General features: G+C 43.3%; 1 protein-coding gene across 3 annotated transcripts in view; it reads left to right on the top strand.

Annotated features, from left to right (window-relative positions):
• LOC147707975 (amine sulfotransferase-like) overlaps positions 1-20691 on the top strand; it is an 830947-nt gene that overhangs the window by 774008 nt on the left and 36248 nt on the right. For all 3 annotated transcript variants that reach the window (XM_086926786.1, XM_086926785.1, XM_086926787.1), the window contains exons 5-6: positions 4582-4676; positions 12047-12233. In XM_086926786.1, coding sequence (XP_086782912.1) covers positions 4582-4676; positions 12047-12233 — 282 coding nt within the window. The remainder of the gene's footprint in view (positions 1-4581; positions 4677-12046; positions 12234-20691) is intronic.

Below are 20691 nucleotides of genomic sequence, written 5' to 3' on the forward strand. Positions count from 1 at the left end.
GAATGCGTGAGGTGTATGTTTCAGGGTGAAGTGAGGGAGATGCAAGGAGGTGCATTCGGGAGAGAGCAAATAGAGGGTGGTGAAGAGGAAAGACATGAGGTTGATGATGGGCAGATGGATGAGATATACAGAGAATACGTGCATACATATTTTACATAAAGACCACATAACTAAAGGCCAATACTCCTTCACAAGCCTAAAAAATATTTAAATACCAGCCAGGTGGCACACTATGGGAATCACAGACTTTTATTTTACATGTTCACTTTTAGTGAGCATCCACTTTTTTCATCCCACTTAAAGATCTCTCTGCACATATTTCTATTTGACAAATTGCAGCCAGCAGCTGTGGGTGCGTCAAGAGGCCTGGTTAGAGGATTTTATTCTAAAGTTGACAAGACACTGGGCAAGCACACACTTTTAAATTCCTGAAGTTGTTGTGGTACACAATTTGGACATTACAATAACTACTGAACATAATGGAGTAAGGTATGAGGCAGGTTTTAATGGGTTTAATATTTCAAGACTCTATGCTCGCATTGCTTTATAAACCGTGCTTCCTTGATAAATTAATTTGCTCTAAAATGCATAAATTTGTACTTTTTTCGCGGGAAGAGTCCCCGCCACCCAAACCAAATTGTGTCCATTACGTTAGATTGCTTCCATCGCTACATAACAGTTATACCTAAATTTTACGCCTCACCACTCTCAAATGTCACCAGCCACCACTGCCCAGCAGCTAAGTTGTATGCATGAGGTGCTTCTGAGCATAATATTATAAGAACACAATCACATAAACAACATAAAAGCAAGAACCAAATAAATTTAAAGAAAACAGAAACAGCTTAAACAGAACAAAAGATCACAAGTGAAGGTGACAAAGTGTTACAAATAGGCAATAGAATTAAGCTTAAGTCAGACAAAAGCCTTATGGAGGCAACAAGCAGATGAAAAGCGGTTACTAGTTTAACTTATTACAGATAGGGCTCAATTTTTCTGTTTTTGCCGCAGCACAGTTTGAAGGAGGTGCGCTGGGTGCAAACATGAAAAGCCTTATGGAGGCAACAAGCACCTGAAAGCAGTTACTATATTAACTTATTACTGATATGGGTGCATTTATATGCTTGTGTTGCAGCACACCTTAAAGCAGGTGCGCCATTTGCAAACATGGAAAGTGCTTCCTATTAGGAAGAATGCGCTGCCGTCAGGACAGATGTGAACATGCGCTGGCCCCAGGGAAAAGCATTCAAGAGAAATATGGAGCAGCTATTTAAAAGCTGCTCCATGTTTCCCTATGCAGTGGGCACCTGCCTGCACTTTCAAAAGGGATTAGACATCCTCTTGCATGTGGGTGCAGTGAGTGACTGCACCCACCTGCAGAGGCTTGTCTAATGGGCCCTTGGACCCCCTTTCAGCCCTTGAGCGGGCTGTCCTCATCTGGCAGACTGACAGTGCGCCACCTTTTTGTGGTGCAGTTTCAGTGCACCTCCTAAGGGCGGGAATACGACACGGGCACAGAGGCAAACTGATTCTCTCATTAGCAGGGGACCACATCCTCATGCAAATGAGAGAACGCCCTCTTTTGATAGAGCTGGTGCTGCATGTGAGCCAGCGCTATCTTTTTTACAGAAGGGGCTGCACAATCATCTATAGCCCCTTCTTTAAAACCAAAGTGCTCAGGGGGCACCCAAAGCGGACGTAAATGCCTGCAGCGCCCTTGAGTCACTACGGTAATACGGCCCCAGGACTACAACTAGGCCCTCTCAACCACAAAGCATGAAAGCCATAAAGGCGGAGCAATTAGGAAAAAATGTAAACGCCCGGTAATGGTAGTAGGCACAGGTATTCGTAAAAGGTCAAGGACTGCAAGCATAAGCAAACAGTCATGTTATGTCTCCTTTCCCGAATCCGCTCACCAATAAATTGTATAGCCACTCGTTCTGGTGCAACCAGGCATTGAGCAAACCCTGGCCTAAAACAATGGTTATGTGACGAATGGCGATGCACCAACCAGCCTTGTAGAAAATGACAGTGAAACGGAATGCTGACAGCAACTAAGTTCAACACATGGCACAAGTCAATCAATCAATCAATCAATCAAAGCATTTATATAGCGCACTACTCACCCGGAGGGTCTCAAGGCGCTAGGGGAGGGGGGGTCCGCTACTCCTCGAACAGCCAGGTCTTGAGCTGCTTCCTGAAGGCGAGGTGGTCCTGGGTCAGGCGGAGGTGGGTCGGGAGGGAGTTCCAGGTCTTGGCGGCCAGGTAGGAAAAGGACCTTCCCCCTCTGGTGGCTCTTCGGAAGCGGGGGACGGCGGCGAGAGCGTGTCCGGTCGATCGAAGCTTGCGTGTGGGAGCGTAGAAGTTGAGGCGGCTGTTGAGGTATCCTGGGCCTTGTTTGTTTAGGGCTTTGTGTGCGTGGGTGAGGAGGCGGAAGGTGATTCTCTTGTTGACCGGGAGCCAGTGCAGGTCTCTCAGGTGTCCGGAGATGTGGCTGCGACGGGGGATGTCCAGGATGAGTCGTGCTGAGGCGTTCTGGATCCGCTGGAGTCTCTTCTGGAGTTTGGAGGTGGTACCGGCGAAGAGGGAGTTGCCGTAGTCCAGACGGCTGGTGACGAGGGCCTGGGTGACCGTCTTCCTGGTCTCGGTGGGGATCCACCGGAAGATCTTACGTAGCATGCGCAGGATGTTGAAGCACGACGAGGAGACGGCGTTGATTTGTCTGGTCATGGAGAGGGAGGAGTCAGGATGAAGCCCAGGTTGCGTGCGTGGTCTGTTGGTTTGGGTGCGCTGCCCAGGGTGGGGGGCCACCAGGAGTCATCCCAGGCAGAGGGAGAAGATCCCAGGATGAGGACTTCCGTCTTGTCCGAGTTCAGTTTCAGGCGGCTGTTCATCATCCACTTGGCTACGTCTGTCATCCCTTCGTGTAGGTTGGCTCTGGCGGTGGCGGGGTCATTGGTAAGGGAGAGGATCAGCTGGGTTTCGTCGGCGTAGGAGATGATGTTGAGGTTGTGTTGGCGTGCGATGGCTGCGAGGGGGCTCATGTAGACGTTGAAGAGGGTTGGGCTAAGCGAGGAGCCTTGAGGAACGCCGCAGATGACTTCGGTGGCTTCTGATCTAAACGGGGGGAGGCGGACTCTCTGTGTCCTTCCGGCGAGGAAGGAGATGATCCACTCCAGTGCCTTCTCCTGGATTCCGACGTTGCTGAGGCGCTGCTCTAGGGTACGGTGGCAGACAGTGTCGAAAGCCGCGGAGAGGTCTAGGAGGATGAGGGCCGCTGTTTCTCCGTTGTCGAGCAGGGCTCGGATGTCATTGGTGGCTCAGATCAGGGCGGTCTCGGTGCTGTGGTTGGCCCGGAAGCCAGACTGCGAGAGGTTGAGGGATCCGTTCGTCTCGAGGAAGGCGGCCAGCTGCTTGTTGACGGTCTTCTCGATGACTTTTGCAGGAAACGGGAGCAGCGAGATGGGGCGGTAGATCTTGAGGTCGGTGGGGTCGGATGATGGTTTCTTTAGTAGAGCGCTGAGTTCGGCGTGCTTCCAGCTCTCCGGGAAGGTAGCGGTGTCGAAGGAGGTGTTGATGATGTCCCGCAGGTGGGGTGCGATGACAGCGTCGGCCTTGTTGAAGACGTGGTGAGGGCAGGGGTCGGTCGGAGATCCTGAGTGGATGGAGTTCATCGTGCGGACGGTGTCTTCGGTGCTGATCGGGGTCCAGGCACGGAGGGTGGTGGTGGGGGGCGGTGGTTCGGTCGTGGCGTGCGTCGGTTGAGTGTTGAAGCTGTTGTGTATGTCCGCGATCTTGTTGTAGAAGTAGGAGGCGAGGGAGTTGCAGAGGTCTTGTGAAGGGGTGATGTCGTTTCCGGCGTTGGGGTTGGAGAGCTCTTTAATGATGTTGAAGAGTTCCTTGCTGTTGTGTGCGTTGTTGTCCAGTCGTTCCTTCAATGCAGTTTTCTTGGTGGCGTGAATCAGTTGGTGGTGTTTTCGGGTGGCGAGCTTGAGGGCAGTCATGTTGTCCGGTGTTGGGTCTCTGCGCCAGGCTTTCTCGAAGGCTCGGCAGTTCCTCTTGGAGCTCTTGAGTTCGTCGGTGAACCATGGGGCTTTCTTGCTGCCGGGTCTGCTAGGCGGGATACACGTGGGTAGATAGCGTCCAACCACTATTTTCACATAGTCCACCCTGCCAAGAAGTTGGGCGTGAAATAATGTAAAGGTATCAAAATAGTGACATTTTAATATTCACTCTAATCCACTAATTTCCACAAAGTTTTCCCATGTTTTTATTCAGCTTCAATTTTTGTTTCTATGATTTGGGTGTGCTGAGTTGAGGTAGCATTTTTAGTTTTTAAATAGAAGAAATGGCAGAGAAATGTTTTCCTTCCCAAGATCTGTAATAATGAGCGGGGGTAATAGAGGGCATACTTTCAAAATAAAAAATAATATACGTGATCAAGAATTTGATACAACTTGATCTTAGAGACATATATTCATTGTTCACTTTCCAAACCTCCCCTACTGATTGTGTGTCAGATGCTTAGCATTGCTTAAATTTTGCTTTGTTTTTCTAATACCACAACTTTTTTTCCAACAGTGGTCGGAGGCTCCTGGTTTGACCATGTTAAAGGCTGGCATACTCATAAGGGTGACTTTAATATCCTTTTTCTCCACTATGAAGATATGATGAAGGTTAGTTATCTGAACCTCTTGAGAATTAATTCAGAAAATATTTATTTGTGTCAAAAAGTGATTTGTGATAAAGTTCATTGTCAGTAGCGGCTCCTGGAGGGAGTGCTGCGGGACAGTGAGGTGGGGCAGGGGAGGGGCAGGGTGGGGGGTAGTAAACTCCGGCATACGGCTGAATGGAGGTAAGTACATAAATAAATAAAACTAATTACATTTTGCACGCTGCAACGCCAAATGGCGATGTAGCGTGCACAATGTAATTTGTTTTAAATATTTATTTACTTCCCTCTGATCGGCCGTATGTTGGAGTTTACTACCCGCCACCCTGCCCTGCCCTGCCCCGTCCCGCCTCACCGCCCCGCAGCACTCCCTTCAGGAGCCGCTACTGCGTAATAGCATTGTATAAAAGGAATATTACTGTTTGGAGAGTAGGAAAGCTAAGTATTGGAGTATGATGAAGCACTAGACATTGGAGAATTGGCAGTAGTATTGTAGGGTGGGCTATAAGAGAGCACAATTCATGAATGAGTGTGAGGTGTGCTCCACTGTAGAATACCTGCACAGCCATACTTGTAGTTTAGGATGGCCAGGACCTTCCCGGAAATGTTGTGGAAGGCTAGGGAAGGTGTGATATTCCAATGTAAATAATGAAGATCATGTGTGGAGGAAATTGAGGTAAGTTTATTGGAGAAACAAGAAGTGTGTCTCTTTAGGAAAAGCCTTGGTCAGCTGTTGTTGTATGGAATCTGTACCCCCCATGGTTCTACCACCAGATTCCATACAACCTGATTGGCCAGGATACAACACATCCCCTATCATTAATAACATGAAGAAAATGTAAGTTTAACAAACATATGTATCTATAAGCTAGTTTGATTTCAGCACAATAAAAGTTGCATTCTTTACATGTGTGCAACAAAATTGTATTGATATACAATAAAATAAAATTACACAGAGATCTGTATATATGCAAAATTGTCTTAAACTAACCTGACATATGGTAATCTTTGCACCAAGCACGTTTCCTTTTTACTCTTGTTGTCAAATTCTGTTTAACTGTATTTTCCCCTTGAAGACCATCAGAATCACTACTGTGACCTGAAGAACTCTCGGTGCAGCTACTAGCCACAAACATTTATGTACTTTAACAAGCTTGCCCGTACTCCACAAATTTCCGTCGGTCATTTCTACTACTTGATTTCCTACTCTGACTATTTTCATTGGAATAGAAACTTAGATTCTCCAGCTTTAACCAATCTTCCTTTTTTACACGCACCCAATCACCATTGTTGAATTCATGTGTGTGAATCATGTGTACCTGATAAGACTCATGTTGATCATTTGACACCCATCTCCGATCTGATCCTTAAACTATTGTACCATCAACCTTACTGTTCATTTCCATCATATCATCCATATCTGGTTAAGATTACACACAGTAGATTACACACAGTCTTCCTTCCTCTCTTCTTCTCAAATGGAAACATATCTCCAAACATTCTAGGTGTGGCTCTATAATTCCAAAATAAATCTTTGAGACCCTGGGAACACCTTTCCAGTTGACCAATGCCAAGTGTAGCCCTTCCTTCAAAACTCTTCTCTACCATTCCACTACACCTTTACTTTGCAGATAATATAAGGAAGTTCATAAATGATGAATCCCATGCTGGTCCACATAATCTCTCATTACTGAGGATCTTAACTGCACTCTGGTTTCCATGACTAAGCATTTCGGAGATCCTTATTTTTCAAAGATCTTTTTCAAAAACTGTGTTACTGTATCGGAATCCAATTGATGTACCAATATAACCTCAGCCCATTGTGATAGTTGATCAATGAGGACAATGGCATAAATTGGTCTGTTAGACAAATACATGGGACCAGCAATGTCAAGAGACATCCTCTCTCATACCCTTACAGGTCTAGAAATGGGAGCTTTTTCATAATTAACACACTTCTGAGATGTATCACTGATGGCACACTCAATACATGATCTAACTGTTGCCTCAATACATCTATCAATGGCTGGCCAACAAAATTCACATAGAATTCTTCTTTTTATGCTATACATGCCGGGCGGACCTTCATGGGACATATCCAACACAAGCTGTCTAAATCCTTTGGTACCACCAGTTGCTCTCCTCAAAACAAAACATCATCTATCACAGAAAGTTAATTTGCATGTTAAAGTATGGTATCAATTCTTTATTCAATAACTTCTTCTCTGGTCATTGTGACCTATTATATTTAATGACTTTCTAAATTTCCTCATCATTATTGAATGTACACTTCCATTTATCCTGTTTAATGCAGCCGCTAGACACCTCACATATGGCACCACTCTCCCCATGTCCTCATCGATAATACATCAGTCACTTTCTTCTTTAATAGGTAGGAGAGATTAACAATCTGCTAAGTTGTTTCTGGCACCTGGAATATATTCAACACTGAAATGAAAATCCTGCAGTTTATATTCCCAGCTGGCACTTCTTGGTGTAGCCTTGCCACATCCTTTTGTAGTGAATCGCTCCATTAAGGGACGATGATGTGATCTTATTTTAAATTTTGTGCCAAATTCATATTCGGGAAAATACTCATTTCCTAACCAACAAGCTAGCGTTTCCTTTTCCAGAATAGAATACTCAAATTCTGAATCTCTTAACGGTCTTGATGCAAATGCAATAGTGACTCATTTGCCTTCATGGTCCTGCATCAAGACTGCACCAATGGTCAAATTACTTGCATCCGTAACAATGATCGAATTATCTCAGATGTCAAAAGTTGCCAACTGGGGAAGAGAGGAAATCTCTATTTTCAGATTGACAAATTCAGTATCACAGTTTTCATTCCAAGTAAATTGTTGATTGAGATTTCTCATGTGGTTTGTCTTGTCAGCAAACAGTGGTAAGAACTTAGCATAATATTCAGCTAGGCCAAGAAATGGTCTAAACAGATCTTTATTCTGGGGATCCAGAGCCTCCATTATAGCCTTTACCAAATTTTGCTTTGGTGAAACAACATTTTTGCTGATCGTATGCCCCAAAAAGTCCATGGATTCCTCTACAAATTTATAATTTTCTTTGGTTGAAGTCATACCATGGTTCTGTAAAATACTCAAAATCTTAAACAAAGTCCCTGCACGATCTTGTTTGATGTTCCCAAAAGCAAGTATGTAATCTTGGAAATACAAAGCATTTTTTATTTCCTTGAACAATTTATGCATGAATATTTGGGATATATCTGAAGCAGAAATTAGACCAAAAGCATTCTTTTGTATCTAAATGCTCCTTCATGCATTATAAATGAAGTGACATGTTTGCTATCCTTGTGTAAAGCAATCTGAGGATATGCATTGGATAGATCTAACCTTGAAAATACAGTGACACCCTCCATTGCGGAAAACATTTCCCCAATATTTGGCAACAAATGTCGATCCACCCACACACACTGATTTAATTCTCTCAAATCAACACAAAGTCACATTTTCCCATTTGGTTTATGAACTACGACAACGGGTGACAACTATTCGGATGACTCAATCTCATCAATATTGTCTTGACTGGATAGCCTATCCAGTTCTTCCCTTAATGCTTGCCTCACAGGAATGTTTCTAACCTTGTCTACCTTAGGTACAGTTAGATGTTTCAATATGATTTTATGTACAAAGCCTTTCAATAATCCCAGATTAGATAAGAATACCGTAGGAAATACATTTTCCCATTCAACAGATTTGTCTTCAATAACGTGAGAAATGAAGTCATTGTAACATAAGACTTGTTCAGGGTGATTTTGATCTAGCGTAATGAGCAAGTCCTTTGTTGCACCCATCTCAACAAGCAGGATCCTTCTTTTGGCAACATACACATTTGATACAATGGTCTGGCCTTTAAAACTTATATTGGCAATAAAATAAACCTAAACTTAAATAGGTTTATTCCCATAGCCCACAGGTTTTATGTCTGATGGTATCAATTAAACTTTAGGAAACCTCTTTAACCATTGATCACCTATTAAAGAGGGACGAGCACCAGAGTTAGCCATGACCTTGACATGGTCCCAATAATGGCGATGACACAAAATGGAGAATCAATATTTTTCTCATTAACTTCATAAATACTAAGGACAAATTCATCATGTAAATCACCAGTCCATACAAATAAGTTGTTACCCAAATTTGCACATAAGAAAAAACATTACCACAAGGAGCCACTTGCTACTATGATGTGCAAGTAAGTGGTGTTACTTACATTAGTGATACATAGGTTGGGGCTATACAACAGGGGCCTACCATCATGTAGTCCCAAAGCCACTTCATCAAATCTGCAAGGCCATCACTGCCCCCCTGAAGATAAAGCTACCTTGATACTCGATTAGGTTGTGGAGCACTGATTAGTTAAAAAAACTTTAGTGAGGCTGTTTGCCATGATTTAGGGTGCAGATTTAGGGAGGTATGTGCATGTATATGAGCTCTCTGAGCTCTTAGGCATGGAGCCCAGCAGTAATTCACACTATGGTTAGTATATGTTCTTTAGTTGGGTTCTCTGGAAATAGCTAATATGAAAGCAACTAGTCAAACTGAATTCAGGTGAAACATTGTACACTTTGAATGTTATCAGAATTATATTTAATTGCTTAAGAGAATTCTTCGGTGGAAGAAATGTATGAAATTGCCACTCTCAGTAATATTTTCATGTTGTGAGGGCGCAAGATATGCTATTATCATTTTCTGTTACAGTGACCTGCTGTGGAGGGTGGAAAACGAGAAAGTGAAATGGTTATGCCTGTTGTGCCTCACATCATTGACTGATTACAGTTTAGGCATGATATCTTCCTGAGAACTGTATTGTCCATGCCGTCTAGCCATTGCAAGTGATCTATTGTAGTCTCTAAAGCATCATCTGTGAGAGAACCAAGTCTTTATTGAATTCCAAATGGTCTTCTATGTTTCTACTCTTTTCTGGAAGGAAGTGATTCTTAGAGTCTTTCTGTTTGTTTGAAGAAGGAGTTCTAATGGTGCATGTTGTTTATAAAAAGAGGGATGGTGAGTCAGGTTCAGCCAGCGCTAGCTTCTGCAACACTTGGATGACGACTAGACTTTTGTTTTGGATGGTCATTTGGATGATGAACATCTGGCAATGAGAAGACAGTAATGGGCTTTGAGGGCTGATGAGATGTGGGTGGATAAATGATTTTGCTGCAGTGTTTTGAATTCTATGTTGTAAAAGTGGAAAGAGTAGTACCTTGGCATAGAATGTGTGTGTACATAGTGAAAAGTGTCCCAAGCCAAGGAAAACCATAGCCTGCAATTTCTTCAGGAATTGTGGTTATGGAAAAAATCACCCTAAAGTATACATTGTATCTAGAAGATGCTTTTTTTACTGAATCAGGAAACAAAGAATGAGAGTGAGTTTCAAATCACTACCTGTATCTCACCTCTGTCAATATTCTTGGCAGTGCAACTAGTTCCTGGGCACAGATTCCTATGGACTGGCAGTTTTTCGAGTCTCTGCATGTCAGGTTTTCAGTATAGGATGCTATAAGCTTAAGGCATTTACTGAGTATTCATTGGTTTACCACTCAGAGGCAGTGGTCTAGTCCTGACCTGTCAAGGTATTTTGCATGTTCTCTTTTAAAATACTCTGAGTGTAGATGCTGTATTTGTGGCACTACAGGGTGTCATTAAATGTCCTGTGGTGGCCTGATGTAGGAACAATTTAGCAATATCTGAGCCTTTCGCTTTGCCTAGATTGATTTTGAAAGGAGGTGATGTGAACGGGGTTGCATTATGATGTTGGTTCTGTTTGAGAGGTTGGATTTGATTTAGAGAAGCATTCTTCCATTGATTCCAAGTTGCTGTAACCTCACTAGAAAACAGTCTTGGTGGGCTGCGTCAAATACAGCAGACAGAACCAGGTTTGTGGCAAAGCCATTCTTGTTCAAAGTGGTATTTAGCATTTTCCATATAGAGATTACAACATGCATTTCCCGAGGTAAAACGTGGTTCTAGAACTGCAAATATATTGTTGTAATCAAGGAAGTTCAGATTTGTGTGTTGTCTCTCTTTTGGTCAGGTTATTCATGATGGTCAAAAGCTAGGTAAGTCTCATACATTTTATTTCCATGGGATGTTTACGAGTGAGAAATCTATGTGAACCTTAGTAGGAAAGTATAGACTTAAACCCTCAAAAGATTTTTTTGTGAAGTTGTCTGAGAGAAAATTGCAATTTCTTTCTTTTATAAAGCACGTTTGTCTGGAGAGGTATCTTGGTGCCGTAGATGAAAAAAACACTCCAACAGCCAGGGTCAGACCATTCCAATGCACTTAAACAATTTTTTAAGTAAGTCAAAAATTCTGAGGAACTTGTCCTGCTGATGAAAAGAACGTGGGCGGGCACTTAATTCAAAGTTGCAGCCGCAGAAAATATACAAACACCAGAGGGGCCATTAGAAGGGCGGGCGACTTCCGTCTGCCCACCACCCTAGCGGACCTGGGACTGACCGCCTGTGGTGCGGCGGCCCCGCCCGACGATTCCCAGCATTGTGGCGGGGGGTGCTCACAGCACTGCCCGCCAAAATGCTGGGAATGCACTGCGTGCATTGTCATGCACAAGGTGACAGGCACCGCGAGGTGCCTGTCACCAGGTCAATGACAATGTAGGGGGTACCATAGGTACCCCCATGTGCACCCCCCACCCCCAGAGTCCCTGGTGGCCCGCAGCGGGCCCCTGTAAGGAAACTCTGCATGCTTTTCCGTGGCGGCAATGTCACCACGGAAAGGCAAGTTTCCACCCCCATTCCAAAATGGCTGGCGGTGTCTAGCAGACACCACCACCATATTGAACCCTTTTCTGCCTGGTCGCCACCATACTAATGTGGCTGGGGTAAATGGGTGGCAGGCTGGGATGGATGTAGGGCGGATCGCCACCGCTATGCAGGCAGTGGCGATCCTCCCTACATCCTAATGACCACCGAAATACTTCAATTTCAGAATTGATAAACGAATTTCATCAGCCAGTGATGTCCTGTAACTAGACCTGTGGAGCCAATGTTGCCATTTTGTACACCTACTCTGTCAAAGCGCGTGGTTTGGCCAAATAGACACATGCACCGTGATTTAAAAGTATTGTTAAGTTACTGCAAATGACTGGTTTCAGTTTCCCTGCTTGTCTTATAGGTCAAAGATCTGTCAAATTAATGCAATTTATTCTCTCTATTTTGTTGAAATAGCTTAATGTCAGATAACCTGGCATCAACTTAAGCAGTAATTAATCTTTGAGGGCTTCTGGTGGGCAATACTCTATAAGTAAAGTTGATTATCTTTCACAGGATTAAACACCTCAAGACACACTAATGAGATTGTGTTTTAATTTTAGGATCTGAGAGGGGCCATACTGAGGATATGCAGATTCGTTGGAAAGGACCTGGATGACCAAACAGTGGATGCCATTGTGGAACGAGCAACTTTTAAGAACATGAAAAATGATCCACTGGCAAATTATGAGAATGTTGGTCCGCAGGCTACAAAACCGCCTATTAATAAAATTAATTTCCTTCGCAAAGGTAATTCTAAAAAAAAGTAGGTTTTTGCAATTGCTTAAATACAGTGTATTCCTGCCCTTTCAATTTGGCATAGGGCAGCACAGCAATGTGTCTTGCTGTGCTGCCCTACACCAATAGGCCATAAATGAGTCCCAAGGTTTTTGCAATTGATGGTAATTCTAGTTTGCTAGAAGAATTGCTTGGAATATACCTGATTACAGGAAGTAAAGAGAACTGATTCCGAGTCTTTATTTAGCTGCCAATAGAAACATACATGCTATAATAGATTTTCTAACTGCCTGTCCTATTTTGTGGATATATGCAAACAATATGAAATGTAGCTACAGTTGGCATGATTCCAAAAATGACACAACATATAAATGTGTCTCCACTAATAAAACAGAATGTAATACAAACATGAGATAAAGAACTTGGGGCCAGATGTATGTGCCTTTTAGCTTGTAAATGAATTTGCGCATTTGCGACCTGAAAAAAGGCTTTTCAAATTAATCAAACCCAAATTGTGATTCAGTAACCTCTTACCGAATCGCAATTTGGGTTTGAAATTCGGTAGTAGGAAGGGGCGTGTTTAAGGCATCCCTTCCTGAAACTGAATCAAATTGGTATGTTTGAATGCTTTGTGACCGTGAATGCGGTTGCAAAACATTCGCATTTTACAATCTAATTTAAGTAGGTGGTAACCAAACCGCAAATCAGAAGGGGTCCCTAAGAACGCCTTACACCTTTGTGAATGTTTGTAAAATCATTTTTCAAGATCAGGCAGAGCTCCTACGGACCACTGCCTGCACTATAAAAATAAAAAGAAAACTTTTACTTTTTCTTTTTTAAATGCAACTCATTTTCCTTTAAGGAAAATGGGCTGCATTTAAAAAATATATGCTGCTTTATTTAAAGGCAATCTCAGACATGGTGGTCTGCTGACTCCAGCAGGCCACTATCCCCGTAATTCTAGCGCTTCCTAGGGGTCTCAAATTGCGATCTACCTAATTTTTGTTCTGAAGTCAGGTCACTTGCGACCCCCTAGAAATCTCAGAAAGTGTTCAACACACGTTCATACATTTCAAATTGCGATTTCCTATTGTGAATCCTTGTGATTCACAATCCGGAAATCGCAAAATTGTATTTTCATACATCTGGCCTTTGCTGTAGTAAATGCCATTAGCAAGTGATTTACATTTCCTAATTGGAGATTGTAAGATTTGTTTGAGTGGAGTGAAACACTTCTCAATCAACAACCACAATCCTTGTCACGGTGAACTACAAAAGTTGCTATATTAACCTGTGCTTAACCCTATGGTAGTTCGGCACAAAAGCAGTCAGGCTTAACTTATAGGCATGTTGTAAAGTATTTATGCAAGCACATAAACAGTAATAAAGTGAAAGCCGAACGAAAGAAACATCTCCAACCAATTTAAAAACATTGGATAAATGTTCATAAATAAAATTAGTTATCAAAAAGGAGGGAGGAGGAGGCTACAGCTAGGTTCGGACTCCTGAACTATAAAGTATAGCACTACAAACCATATGGTGGATCGTGGCCCCAACGATGAAGCATGTCACTTAAGGGCAACCTTAGGTGAGTGAGGGGACTCAAGAAAAGAATTGTCTTTTCCAAGAAAGCGCACCCAAATTTGGGTTGACCTAATTAATTCTTTTTCCTGTGGCTAGGTTCACATGATCCACCATATGGCATAAATAAAATTACACCAAAACAAATGACATCCAATTAGTAGAAACAAATCTAGGAATCCTAATGTGTTTTATTAGAATGTAGCACCCAAAAGATCAGAGCTCTAACGATGGGTATCTGGTTTCAAGAGACTGGGACAAAGTCAAAAGTTAAGGCTGAACACAATAGGGCATAGGTCAGATGCACAAGGTGGATTGGATCTGGCCGTGGCTTACCTTCAGACATGGAAGAAATTCAGAACAAAAGTTCAGAGAAGGTAAAGCTCAGTGGGGCAATACAGCCAGTGATGTCCGACAAGGAGTGTCGTTGTTGCAGAGTCACCTCAAAGGAGTCAGGTGAAGATTTCTACTGTTGGACCTTGTCAATTTATTGAAAGTTGAAATCTTCAGTGGGACAAAGCAGTATGCTGGAGCTGATGAGAGATCCAAGAGGCTGGATACCTCTGCTGAAAGGTCCAGCTGAACAGGATTTGCAGCTGTGGAGGAGAATGTAGGGGGAGCTACCTAGGAGTCAGGTGAACCGGCGATGCACCTTGGGTGGATCAGCAGGCAGGTAGGTCCTAATCTTCTGTAGATTCTCAGGCCTATTTTTGAGAAAAATGTTCTAAGTTACGAATTTTAGGGTTAGGCAGGAGCAGCACCTTCAACACCACTTCCAATGGTCCAGGACTTGGTAAGAACCATTTGGGGCATCTGGACTCACTACAACTGAGACCAGGTGCAGTGTTAAATGTCTGTGGAGCTTGGTATATCTCTTTAGCTCACACAGGAGGCCAGGACACTAGCCCTTGGAGTCACTCTGGTAGTCCTGGGATCACACACTAAGCTAGGCCTCAAACAGCCAGGCAATCCTCTGGGAGTCCAGACAGTTCTTATGAAGGCTTCCACAGGTTCAAGAGAGTACTGAAGAGTTGCTCTGAGGTTCCAATAGTTATATCTGTTCCCAGCCTTTGAAATGGGGAATCTTCTACGCTATCTCCACCTCTGGGTCAGGAAGGTTCCTTATTTTCCTGCTAAGGCTCCAGGAAATCAGGGTGAAAAAAAGGCTAGTGAGAGGTTCCTTTGTGTGTGTGTGCCGAAGGCAGCCCTTTGATGTGTAAGTATGGGAGGGAAGAGTCCCACCTTCAGCCATCCTGCCAACATCTAACCCTCATTGTCACACTGTCTGGAAGGAACACACAAACTCCAATACATACGCCAATCACAGTGATGTGACCAAGGCCATCTGGGTTTTTAGAGATTACTGGAGGGGTGGCTTATATGCATTAAAAAGGAAGATTTCGGTCTGTCAAAAGTTTTATCTTTGCTATGTTGAACTCCTATTTTAGAGCTGCACTACAGGCTGTAATGCCAGGTCTGAGACACAATAAAGTGCTACTTTAGTGCATGGCACAACAAGTGGTACAGGCCCACTAGTGTCATTTAATTTACAGGCTCTAGGTATAAGTAGCAGCATTTTACTAAGGACTTACACGTAAATAAATGTGGCACTTAAGTGTAAGCCAGTTTTACCATGTTCAAGGGCGGTGAGCACATTCCCTTTATTACTGGTTAGCAGTAAAGTTACTCCAATACATACGCCAATCACAGTGATGTGGCCAAGGCCGCTGTCAATAGGCACCAAATGATTAGGGAAGGTAAAAAATGCTAGCTTTCTAAAGTGGTATTTTCCGAATTGTAGCTTAAAATTTGACCTTGCCATTAAAGAATATTTTAAATTACGGAGAATTTTAAATTAAACTTTTTTTCAGTTCAAACATGACTTTCTTCCTGTTCCCAATCACAGGTTAGCCATTATTAAATGTAATAAGGTAACCCAATATTACCCTATGGAAAAACTAGGCCTTATGTTATCCTATGGTAAAGCTAGGCCTTACAGTAATGAAAACAACTTTGGGAGTTTTCATTACTAGGCCATGTAAAACTTAAAAACAGATGACCAACCTTCTAAACACAATACACCCTGCCATCTGGGTTTTTAGAGATTACCGGAGGGGTGGCTTATATGCATTAAAAAGGAAGATTTCGGTCTGTCAAAAGTTTTATTTTTGCTATGTTGAACTCCCATTTTAGAGCTGCACTACAGGCTGTAATGCCAGGCCTGAGACACAATAAAGTGCTACTTTAATGCATGGCACAACAAGTGGTACAGGCCCACTAGTGTCATTTAATTTACAGGCTCTAGGTATAAGTAGCAGCATTTTACTAAGGACTTACAAGTAAATAAATGTGGCACTTAAGTGTTAGCCATTTTTACCATGTTCAGGGGCGGTGTGCACATTCCCTTTATCACTGGTTAGCAGTAAAGTTCACAGAGAACTAAAGCCAACACAATACATTCAGACAACAAGAGAGCTGAAGGCAAGTTATTTCCGGGATGAGCCTGCAGAGAATTCCAATCAAACATAAGTCTTCTCCACCTTCAATCAATCAATCAATCAATCATCAATCAATCAATCAATTAATCAAACAATCAATGGCAAGATCCAGTCGATTATTCGAATAGCCAGGTCTTCAGGGACTTACAGAACTCTGAAAGAGATGGGAAGGTTCAGAGATGAGACAGTAGCTCGTTCCCTGTCTTTGCCTCTAGGAAGGAGAAGGAGTGACCTCTGCATCTGCTATGTTTGATGCAGGTGGTGAGGGTTAGAGAAAGGGATGTGGAGCAGAGGTGTCTGGTGGACTGATGGAAGTTCAGGCAGTGGTTTAAGTAGACTGGTCCACATTTGCATAGGGCCTTGTATGCATTTGTCAGGAACTTGAACTTGCATCTTTTCTGAACAAGGAGCCAGTGGAGTTTCCTGAGGTAGGGGGTGATGTAAGTTCATCTAGGAAGGTTGAGAACGAGTCTAGATGCAGCCTTCTGTATGGTCTGTAGTTGTCAGAAGAGGTGAACTGTGATCCCTGCATATAGAGTGTTGCAGCAGTCAAGTCAACTGGAGGTGAGGGTCTGGATGTTGGTGCGTCTTGTGCTTTGGGGTAGCAATTTGAATATATTATGAAGCATACAGGGGATGAAGAAGCAGGAGGAGAAGACTTAGTTGACCTGAGTCATCTTGTTTAGTTTGTTGGCGAGAATGAGGCCTAGGTTCCTTGCATGGTCAGTGGGGTTAGGAGTGGGTCCGTGTTCTGAGGGCCACTAGGATGTATAACCATGGGGAGCTTTTGTTTCTGAAAATCGGTACCTCTGTCTTGTCTGAGTTGAGCTTCAGGCAGTTGTCCTTCATCCAGTTGGTGACATCTGTCATGCAGTTGTGAAAATTGGTATTGGTGGTATCTTCAGAGTGAGAGAGGAGGATCCGTGAGTTGTTGGCATAAGATATGATGTTGAGTATCTGGGTTTTGGTGATTCTGACCAGAGGTGTCATATGAGTGTTGAAGAGGGGGAGACTGAGCAATTATCCTTGGGGTACTCCACAGATAATTTCGTTAGGTTCTGAGGTGAGGGCAGACTTTTTTGTGTTTTCCTGGTTAGAAAAGAGGCAAACCACCTGAGAGCGGCTCTTTGGAAGCCTATGTTGTGCAGTCTTGTAATGAGAGTGTGGCTGGAGACCATATTGAAAGCTGCAGAGAGGTCAAGGAGGATCAGAGCTGCAGTCTCTCCACTGGAGAGTAGGGCTCTGAAGCCACTGGTAGCCATGATGAGGGCTGTCTTGGTGCGGTTGTTGCTGCAGAATTCTGATGGGAAGAGTAAGTAGGAGGTTCCTGATGTGCAATGAGTTGTTGGTTGATGGTTTATCTAATACTTTGGCAAGGAGCAAGGAGATCAGTTGGTAGCTGTTGAGTTTGCCTGGGTCGGCCAATGGTTTCTGTAGTACGGTGCTGACTTCTGAATGTTTCCATTCCACGGGAAGGTGGTCCTGGCAATTGAGGGTTTGAACAAGGTGGTGACTACGTGGCTGATTCTGGCTTTGCCTAGTTTGAAAATGTGGTGAAGACATGGGTCGGTTGAATCACTGACAAAATATAGAAGGTCCGAAATTTGACCTACAGAAATATTGCAGCAAGAATATCGAAATCAAGAATATCGACATCCTATCTACATTATGGTAAGTACAAAAATATCGGGAAAAAAATATCGATGTCAAAAATATCGTTGTTGAAAATATTGTTTTTTTAATTTAAAAAATGTAAAATGTAAAATAAAGCAAATAATACATAGAAATAAAATAAACATAGTTAAAAATATTAAAACATGTTTAACAATCGTAAGTAATATATATATAATTTAAAAAGACATTAAACATATACAAATATAATATCCTCTCCGAATCGCTGCTGAGGCGGTTCTCTTATCCAATCAATGTTGGTGCCAGCCAATGGCAGCAGCAGCCACTTCGTATCTCGTGTTTTCCTCAATTCACTCCTCGCTAGTAAAATTAAGAGGCGGCACACCAGGAAACTGCACAACCGATTTATTATGCACCAAAACTTTCAAGTCACTTCCCGTACTTCCACCACCCTCAGAAATAGACCCTATGGTTCATGGAGATAAAGAAAATCTTCAAAGTACCATCAGCATAGATCACTAGAGATTTCAAAATTTCATGCACCCAGATGTTATTTTAGTATGGTTATCGAGGTGTTTTAAGCAAGCTTTCAATCACAGGATGCCAAAGCCTACCATACTTTATACGGTGCTGAAGGGGTCCTCCTAATGTAGCTATCAAGCTATTTCTCTTCTCAATAGTCTGGTATGTACCTTCTCTAGTATGGAGGGCCGAGGTGCGGGATAATAGTGCATGATGTGCTGTATGTGAGCTGGGACTAATTACCAAGTGCATAAGTGCATATTAAGACATCCAAGTGTTTGTGTTAAGTGGGAAAGAATGGGTACGTAACCTCGCTGCGATACGACTCAACTGAGTAGTAGAGTGTGGCTCCTCAATTGTGGTTAACGCCAACTCTAGACAAAATTGGAATCTAATCGCTTGGTACTGTTCTTTACCCTTCAACTTCCCTATTAAAATTAGTGATCACCATGATTATTTGTCTAACCCTTATACCAACTATATTAAAATCTAGAATAGACTAATTGCCTATGTGTGTGGCTAACTCTTGCCTCCCGTTCGAGCCTTTGGGGAATTTGGAGTCCAATTTGATGATGTACCTGGACTCAAGAATTCTAAGGTGTCACTCACCATGTCATGAGTGATGTAATTTGTGACGTCATCAGCAGTGCATTGCGGGCGCGCGAGTTATAGCTAGCTGAACTAACTATAACGGGGAAATTTCAAAGGTTTTGTATGAGTAAAATGACCAGCTAACTATAACTGGTGTGAAACCTATGGTTTTTTCAGTGAATTTCAAAGGTTTTTAAAATGCTAATTCCTAACTATAACATGTGTGAAACCTATTTTTTTGTTCAGTGAATTTGCAAGGTTTTTTAAGTGCTAATTCCTAACTATAACGTGGCTGAAACCTATGGTTTTTTCAGTGAATTTCAAAGGTTTTTTAAATGGTAATTCCTAACTATAACGTGGCTGAAACCTATGTTTTTAATTTTTAAATGTAATAATTGTTATATTTTTTAAACTGATTTACTACATTATTATAAATTATTTATTTTTAGATATATTATTTGTTAAATTACATTACATATTTTTAATATAAATTAAAAAAAAAATGTTTTTATACCTCTCTGCAACGCAGCCCCCTGGCGTGTTTGCTGAGGGGGAACTAATTCCCCTTGCATACTGGGGGTCCCTGGGGGCCAACTAGCCCACCTGGAACCTCCAGTATGCGCCCGGAGGCTGCATTGCAGAGAGGTGTAATGAGGCCACACCCTTTTTTACACCTCTCTGCAATGCAGACCCCGGGCGCGTTTGCAGAGGGGGAACTAATTTCCCTTGCATACTAGGGGTCCCTGGGGGCAACTAGCCCACCTGGAACCTCCAGTATGCGCCAGGGGGCTGCATTGCAGAGAGGTGTAATGAGGCCACACCCTTTTTTACACCTCTCTGCAACTCAGCCCCCGGGCGCGTTTGCAGAGGGGGAACTAATTCCCCTTGCATACCAGGGGTCCCTAGGGGGCCAACTAGCCCACCTAGAACCTCCAGTATGCGCCAGGGGGCTGCATTGCAGAGAGGTGTAATGAGGCTAAGCCCCTTTTTACACCTCTCTGCAACGCAGCCCCCTGGTGCGTTTGCAGAGGGGGAACTAATTCCCCTTGCATACTGGGGGTCCCTGTGGGCCAACTAGCCCACCTGGAACCTCCAGTATGCGCCAGGGGGCTGTATTGCAGAGAGGTGTAATGAGGCCACACTATTTTTTACACCTCTCTGCAATGCAGCCCCCTGACGCGTTTGCAGAGGGGGAGCTAATTCCCCTTGCATACTGGGGGGTCCCTGTGGGCCAACTAGCCCACCTGGAACCTCCAGTATGCGCCAGTGGGCTGCATTGCTTTGCACCAGGGGGCAGCGGTCCCCGGGGCAGTGTGGGGGGGATTGGGGACCCCCAAACTTCATTATCACTATGCCCTCGCGATTTGACCCCCGGGGGGTAATTTTAAAAAAAAACAGACCAGGTTTTTAAAAAAAAACATTTGAGCCATTTTTGTCCTTGTGGGACCACCTGGGCAGGCCTAGGGGGTCATGGTGTGTCTACCCTGCCCCATTTTTCTTTTTTAACACATTTGTTTTTCTGCTTTCTTGTGCCTTGGTCTACCTAGCACAAGATGGATGCCAACACTTCCTGGTTAGAAGTGTTGACAGCCAATGAGCATGCTGCTTTCTCGGGAAGGCATGCTGATTGGCCACCACTGTCTGTC

This window comes from Lissotriton vulgaris, chromosome 6, assembly GCF_964263255.1.
Source record: "Lissotriton vulgaris chromosome 6, aLisVul1.2, whole genome shotgun sequence".
NCBI lineage: Eukaryota > Metazoa > Chordata > Amphibia > Caudata > Salamandridae > Lissotriton > Lissotriton vulgaris.